This window comes from Lytechinus pictus, chromosome 17 (genome assembly GCF_037042905.1).
Source record: "Lytechinus pictus isolate F3 Inbred chromosome 17, Lp3.0, whole genome shotgun sequence".
Lineage (NCBI taxonomy): Eukaryota > Metazoa > Echinodermata > Echinoidea > Temnopleuroida > Toxopneustidae > Lytechinus > Lytechinus pictus.
In genome coordinates this window covers 20,954,958-20,963,644 of record NC_087261.1, presented here as the reverse complement: position 1 = coordinate 20,963,644, position 8,687 = coordinate 20,954,958, and the positions used below count along the sequence as shown (strand labels likewise).

The window sequence follows — 8,687 nt, the reverse complement described above, 5'->3', positions numbered from 1 at the left end:
CAATCCTGGAGCTACATGTACACCAAATTAAAAATGAAAGTAATTAAAGGGATGCTCCGGGCTGAAAATAATATGATATAAACTGATAAAGAAAATCAGACAAAAAAAAAAAAAAAAAAAATTGATCAAAATCGGAAAAAACAAAGCTATGGCATTTTAGAGATTTGCATAATTCCGGTGAAACAGTTCTAGCATGTCTTCATGAATATTCAGTGACCAAATTGATGATGTCATGTCCCCACTTGTTCTTCTGTATTTTATTATATGAAATTAGGTTTATTCAAATATTTTCTACCAAGAACTGAAAAAATTTGATTGACAAATGATTTAAAGCATTAGATATTCATTGCTGCAACTTTGTGTCATTATAAAGGAAATACATTGTTCACACATATGTATGAAAAAATGATATCATTATGATTTCATGTAATAACATAAGAAAGGGAAAGTGGGGATGTGACATCATCAGCCCACCTAATAAATATTCATAATGATATGCAAATATTCTAATTTCACAAAATATTGCTAAAATTCAAAATTCAATAACTCCACTATTTGTTATCCAATTTTGATAGAACTTTAAGCATTTTGCTCAGTAAATTTTACTTTATTTATTTGGATGTACTTATTTTCAGCCTGGAGCATCCCTATGGAAATCAGCGGCCAACTCAGCGCAGGTCATGATAGACTGTAGAGGGTGATATATACGATTACGTCTTTCCACTATCAAGGCAGTGGCGTTTGGAGCCTTTTACAGAATGGTGAGTTGAATATCGAGCAATGTAGGTGACCATTCATGGCAAACTCGACATAAAGTTGCACACTATGATTAGGGTTTTCGCGCCGGTACGCAGACCGCTTTCGAGAACACAGCAAATGTATTGTCAGGTGCCCATTTTGACAATGACAACCAACTAAGAAGTCTTTGTCGAAAACTAGTGAATTAAAACAACAGTTTTGACTCGGAACAAACATATTTGCATTATCTCAGAGATAACAATTTTCTTTGGGGGGGGGGTCACCTGTGCATACTAGCGTTCGGGTGGGTGTACTTGTCAGTACATTCATGATATTTGGGGGAATGAACAGTCGTAACGAATGGTAATAATGGTAATGATAACGCTTATCAAACCCACGCCCTGTTGACTAATAATGTGGCTTTTAGTAAGTGAAAGTCATCTTCTTCGATTCGTTAGTTGGACTTTACCCAGTTGATGCGCCTAGCAATTAATTCTAGTTAGTACCATCTACCTCATTCATGTAGGCCATTTTCTCAGGATTCTACATGTATATCAAAATATCAACGATTACACCAAACTACATGTATATGTTTTATTTGTCCATATAACGTGATAGATTCTGTAAGAAAATATGCAACACATGCATGACATGTAGGACAGATATTTGATAATCATTATCAAGGTATTTTCCATGATATAACATCTCTGAAATGACCGCATATCCGAAGCCTATAAGAACATAATAGTATGTTGGTGGTGCTTGTATCTTGCGTTTTTCCCCGAGAGCAATTGCTTTTTTATGCTGATTCCAGACTGGCAAAAAAGCTTCTTTAACAAAATCAATCGCTCTTTTTTTTTCACTAGGCACGCTAGGGACTAGCTCGCATATAGCACACCGGAAATACATATATATTAGGTTATTATTTACGAAATGCACTCTTGTCGACAGAGTAAGAAAAAAAAAGACGAGGTTAAACTTCTTTTGTGTTATATTTACTTATTATTTTTACATTATATTCAGGTTTTTAATGATAACCATACATATTTATTGAATATTCCGAACTTCTGAAATGCTTTACGAATGCTCTCTTGTCGACAGAGTAAGAAAAAAAAGACGAGGTTAAACTTCTTTTGCGCTATATTTACTTATCATTTTAAAAGCTATTCAGGTTTAAAAAAATAACCATACATAAAAGAAAGAGTATTGAATATTCCGAACTTCTGAAATACAGAATCCATATCTGTTTTATAAATATCTTAATACGAAAACGGTAGTGAATGAATAAAGAAAAAAGGGTCAATGACGTTGGAATGAAACAGTTTTCTAATTCAAACAATCGACACATCAAGTACAGTTGGGAAAGCAGAACTATTCAATAGATTAACATTAATATTGCATTTTCCCCGGGAAAATTGAAGTAGTATTACCAAGATCAGGATAAGGATAACGGAGAAGAACTAGAAAGTGGAGGATTTTTTGTAGTTTTTTTATGAAAGAACAAAATTTACTTTTAAGTGCATCAACGAGGCAAAGTACCTATAAACCTATAGTATCAAGAAATTATCCTATATATTGATTTTATTTCTCTCGTTGAGTCACTTCCGGAGCGATAAGGTTAATCATTCATCGTTGTTATGCATTAAAATATTGGTACAAAAATCAAAGTTAGGAGATGCTGCCAAACTGAGAAATCGCATAATTCTAGTACTTCAGTTTGATTATACTGGAGAATGAAAGGGATTCGTCCATACGGACTGAAAAAAATGCAGTGAACCCCACCCCCCACAAAAAAAAATGTAAGAAACTCAACTAAAACGAAGCGCAATAGAAATGTACCAATAAACATTATAAACGAAATGTAAAATCGTAAATTTAAAGAAAAAAAATAGTAAGCAAAAGAAAACAATGAAATTGTTGTCAAAGTTAACTTTGAATCACACATAGGTTTTAGATTTTGACTGCCTAAATATCATAATCACAAAACTATAATTACTATTGAGCAGTTATGAAAATCGGGAAATGAGATAGGCAGAGAGTAACGAAGATAGATAAGGAGATAAAGAGAGACGGAAATATAGATAGAGAGAGAGAGAGAGACAGACAGAACTGAACTTCAAATGAGATTTTAAAAAAAAGTGGTTCTAGAAAAATCTGTATGCAGTTAAAATAAGTTATTTATGAAAATTGATGTTATTAATGCGAGAATAACCAGATAGCTTAATAATTTGAGATGACATTGATCTATGAGTTATGTTTTGTATTTATTGTGATCGTTAGCAGGTTGACAAGCCACTTGGAGTTTATAGCTGAGTGGATAAAGCCATACTAAGCATTTTATGATACCACCTTTCTTCCATTTCATCATTGAAAAAAGGACTCTTTTAAGACTTAAGTGAGATGAACTGTTGGCAAAAATAAAATGAAAGAGAAGGGAATACGTAACAGAAGGGCCGGCGGAGCGAAGTTGAAAGTGGGGGGGGGGGGCACAGGGAAAAGAGCATCTAAAAGCAAAAGAAAAAAAAATGACCCCACTCACACGACTCATGAAACTGATTACAAATACGGAGGGGGGTAATGATCTAAGGGATCCAAAAAAGGGATGAAAATCTAAGAAAATGTACCCTTTTCTGCATTTGTTTTCCTATGGCATCTTTTCTGAATGTTGGTCTATCAAAACCGTGAGCGTGAAGATAACATCAATCCTGGAAACCATCATGATAAATGTCAATGTTAGATGCGTGATATCATTACATAATTGCCATTATTTCATGAAGTACTATATTCTTGGCATTTGTTCTAAGTTTGGTGATAGAAAACAATGTCTAGATACCCAAATCACTGATACGAGAAGGGGCCCCTATGGGGGCATGTGCTAACGGCTTAAAACAGGTCCTTCTTGGGTATGACAGGCCAGGGGCACATAACTCGTTCGTGAGGGGCATGTTTCTTTGGTAAAAGCCGGGGCACTTATACGATAAAGGGCACTTGGTAACACCTAAAACGGGTCATTCTTTGCGTAAAAAGGAAATTTTTCTGCTTCAAAAAGTGGGAGGGCACTGTGCCCCCGGCCCCCATACTCGCCACCCCTGCATGATATTACTATGATTATCCTTTTGTTTACCATAGCATTCAAGGCCAATACATAAAATGGGTGAAAGGGTACTTGATAACATATTAATAGGGCATGAAATGAAAAAGTGTAACTACATCGAGTTCCTTTAGTATAGAATGGGACATGGAAATATTCTTCAAGATTTGTTTTCGTCTGACTTAAGCCTTGATATATTTTATATGTATATATATATATATATATATATATGTGTGGGTGTGTGTGTGTGTGCATCAGTGTTTGGCTTGCTTAAAAATGTGTGACTAACTATTTTTCATGGCTTTAGTACAACAGCCAGCTCGGTTCTCTGTCTTTTATACATATTAAGTAGACACTTTTCGCCCTAACAACGCGAACCTTCAATCTGTGGTTCGTGTGCAAAATTAATGTTGCTACTATGGTAACAACGCCGAGAGCCATATGTGTGATGCACACACAAAATAATCCGAAGTAGCTTAGCACGCATTTTGTTGGAAGGCGAGATGAGTAATTTAGGCCTACACACCAAATGGCACGAGTAGCTTTGCACACGCACAGGTAGTCGTACTTTTGTTTTGAATACCACAATAGCAGTTCTTGAGTCCAGTGGCGGATCGGGGGGGGGGGGGGTATTTCCGGCCCGCGCCCCCCCCCCCCCCCCCCCCCCGTTTTTTTTACCTATTGAGAGTCAAACCCAATAGCAGAAAAGTGAAAACTTTTTTGTTTGTTTCTTTGGCTTATCAAATATTCCTGGAGAAAATGTATCCCCTCCCTTTTTGGAATATCCTGGATCCGCCCATGCTTGAGCCATAATCGAATGGAACCTTCACAATTCCTCCATCAATTGGACAACATGATTTTCGGAATATCTCTACGTTCATATTTCTATATCGAACAATAAAATATGGATTTTTCATTTCCTCATAGCGTGATTTCAGTCTGCGACAGGGAGCACTCGGTACGGGGAAGTCAACAGACCGTGGCCGTACTCGAGCTACGTTCCCGCGTCCTGTTCTAAAGCCTTTTCGTTCGCACTATCGATAGGTACGGTACCTTACGTTACGTCAGAGTAGTGCGACAAGCATCAACGTTCAAATGTATGTAATGTTTACAGTTTGTTATCAACATGGCGAACCTACACAGAGCGCGGGAGATGATTGTCGCTGCCTATGTTTGTGACATTCTAGACGAAGTGGAATTTATACTTTTGCATGAGATGCATACCCCAACCAATGTTGAAAAAGAACTTACACTGCACTTGCTGAGCTGAGTAATTTTAACTATAAATATAAGTTGATTTATAAAAGCTTGACTTGAGATGGCATCAGGAATTGCTACACGTATGTGATGCGACACATGTGCATGCCGCATGTATGCAGTCGCACACAGAAATTGCCGCTCTGCGTTGCATATCGGAGCGGACGCTATTTTGCTCGATGACGGTCTCAGATTCCGCGGTACGGAGATATTTTAGGAGGTCGCGCATGTGCAGATCGATTTTCGGCTAAAGTTCCCGTCCTAGATTTCTCCCGTCGTGTATCGAAAGCACGTTATTAAAAAAAGCAAGCCTCATTTGTTGCTTCCACAGCTAGCCCGAGCGCTAGGACGACACACTTGTGGCAATCCTCCCAAATCGTAGATGCCACTGTTACAGTAGTAGCAACTAGAATTTTACACACGAACCACAGATTTAACGTTTCCGTTGTGGATGCGAAAAGTAAAAAAAAAAAAAAAATCATGTGAACCAACTCGCAATGCAGGACAGTTTTTTTTTATGACGGAGTCAAAAGTCTCTTCCAAAATCAAGTAGCGTCGTAGGTCCGTCTCCGTCGTTGAGCGAAAAGTTCGGGTATGATTTTCTTTTAGAGGGGAATGCAAAACTACTTGTTTATTTCATGTATGATAAAAGAGCAGTGCGTAGTACTTTATGCCTTCCCCAAGAAGACGTGACCGGGAATTGAAAACTTGACTTTCGTGTGTTTATCAGGCGCCTTTTCAGACAACCGTACCCCCACTCGCACACTAATAGAAAAAGGATAAAAAAAAACATTCACATGCAATGGCACAAAAAAGTCGTACACACAAAAGGAAAACAACTACAACAACGACGCTGGCTTATTATTGATATGAAGAAGAGGACAATACATACGAAGAAGAAGTAGAAGATTGAAGAAGAAGAATAAGGAGAAGAACAAGAACAAGAAGAAGAAGAAGGAGAAAAAGAAGAAGTAAGAAAGAAAGAAAGAAAAAAAAAGGAGAAAGAATAGGAAAGGAGAAAGAAAAGGGAAAAGAAATAGATAAAGAAAGGAAAATGATAGTGAAAACAAGTAGAACTACAACAAAACCCACAAGAGACAGAGAGAGAAAAGAAGGAAAACATCACATTTGTCCCTACAAATATAAACTCACTAGATATAAATATATATTTGAAAATCTTTGACTTAAAAGTTTCTTATGAAACTGAAAAGGAAACACCATATGGATCCATCATTTTACTACAATATGTTTGGTATATAGGTATATGAACATCAGGTTTCCAAGAGCACTTTGATATTTTTCATAGTACAGCGTTGTCATTTTCATATTTTGATCATAATTATTTTTCTGTTCTATTACTTCTAGACTAAACTTGAGCGGGGCAAGGACGATGAATATAAATGTAAAAAGGGAATAATTAGAGAAATGGGGAATACTGAGAGAGAGAGAAGAGAGAGAGAGAGAAGTGGAAAGACCAAGGGAGAGAGAAAGATGGGATAATGCAGATATGTATTGATAAATAACTATTCAGTATGCTTTCGATACGTTAGGGCGATTCATTGAAATAAAGCATGGATAATTTGATCAGAAGAATAAAAACAAATTGCATGGACAACAAAGGACGGTATTTGATAGAAATCTGTGTCCATTAGGCAGACAATCTAAACATTGACCTTGATAAGAATTAAAAAGGCAACCGATTCTCCATTAGGGTAGGAAACGTATGAACAAAATATTGATATAACCTTTTCTTTAAACTGAGCAAGTTCTTCTTCTTCCTTCCAAGATCGCACTTAGTCACCTGCGTTTTCACTGAATGCAGATGAAGCAAAGTTTTGGTAAGCATATTGTCGGGATTTCATACACGCATTTTAAAACCCCACCCTCATTTATTTAATTTTTCGACAGATTTCGAACTTTCAACCTTAAATTAAACCTTCGTAAGGATATATATGACAGCAATATCATATCTGACCATACATGTCTAACCTGAATTAAAGAGCCTCCTCGCTAATTGTATTTGCTCATGTCAAGGTTATTCAATAAAAACAAGAGAAATGAGGGAAATTGTATTTTTGATCCTCGCCGCTGCCCTACTTGGCACTGCTGGTGAACACGTATTTTCTGATAGTGAGGCTCCCCAAGAAAGAGAAGATTGGTTATACAACAATTCGATGGAAACTTATACTGTGGTGTTGACAGAAACAAACGCGGAAGATTCAGCTCGGGGTCCGTCGTTGAACGCCCAGGATGAATCTGTCGATAGCTGGTATGATAATATTACATCTCCTGCTTCATTATTCTGGTACTGGCAACCGGTTTTCTGGTCATGGTGGGTGATACTGCAGATGATTTCAGCACTTCTTGGCATCGTTGGCAACTCTCTTGTCATCACAATCCTTTTCCAAAGACGTAAGAAGAGTAGGTCGACGGACACACTGGTCGGAGCTCTGGCAGTTGCAGATCTTTTCACCTCGATCTTCATGGTGCCACTGCCTTTTCCTATTCGAGTTCCATCAACAGCTCTTGGTGAGTTTTACTGCAAGGTAGTTTATACCTCATTATTTATGTGGGTATCGGTGAATGCATCCATTGTGACCCTAACTTTCATCCCAATCGAACGTTACATTGCTGTAGTCTACCCGTTCCGTTGCAAAGAACTTCTCTCACGCAAGAGAATTTCAACTGCCATCATCTGCATATGGTTCACGGGATTTATGCTGAATTCTTTCCTGTTCTACATCTCGACGGTTGACCCATCTACACAGCACTGCAGCGTGATCTATCCAAGAGGGATGCAGCTCGCGATGGGCGTGGTCCTGTATCTAATTGAGTTTCTTGTCCCTGCGATACTGACCTGTGCCTTCCAATTCTTGACAGCGCGTTCCCTTCATCACCAGGCACGACTTCATCTGGGTGAGTCTAAACAGCTCGACAAATCCAACCCATCAACTCGCCATCTCATGGCAAAGAAACGTGTCCTTCAGACGCTCTTCATCGTGGTTCTACTATTCCTGATATGCTGGGGGCCGTCTAAGACCCTTTACCTTGGCTTCAATCTTGGAATCATTCCAGATTCTTACCCTTATAGCCCTTTCAATCGTGCTCTCACTATCCTAGGATTCTGCAACTCTTGCGCCAACCCTATCATCTATACTGTCCGCTACCCGGAATTCCGCAAGGCCGTTCGAGAGCTATTTACCCGAGCTCAGTACACCGATGCCCCGCTGTTTGGTGATAGAGAGAAGCAACTACCAAGTGACACTGCACAGACACAAAATGCGTAGTTTCTTAATGTTGGTATCAATTGGCGTGGATTGGTAAAAGTGTAAAAAAAAATGTAGAGCCGTAGAGTGGAGTATCATGCGTTCGCAGAAGCACTATTAGAGCAACGCTTGTTTAATTATGGTGACCACAAATACCACTGGCAAAAGATGCTTTGAATGAATTATTTCTTCTTTTTTCGCTTCTACTTGTAAATAGATTTACATATCCTTTTCATGAGACTAGAGGAATTGTGGCTCAGTGGAGAAGTCTCCGGACTTTGAATCACAAGGTCCGGGGTTCAATTCCCACCGCGGCAGGATCCCCTTTGTTTGGT

General features: G+C 38.3%; 1 protein-coding gene across 1 annotated transcript; it reads left to right on the top strand.

Moving 5' to 3' along the window:
- Positions 1–7,143: 7,143 nt before the first annotated feature.
- On the top strand, positions 7,144–8,373 carry LOC129280126 (galanin receptor type 1-like). The gene has a single exon (XM_064112591.1). The coding sequence runs from the start codon at positions 7,144–7,146 to the stop codon at positions 8,371–8,373; it is 1,230 nt and encodes a 409-aa protein (XP_063968661.1).
- Positions 8,374–8,687: the final 314 nt, after the last annotated feature.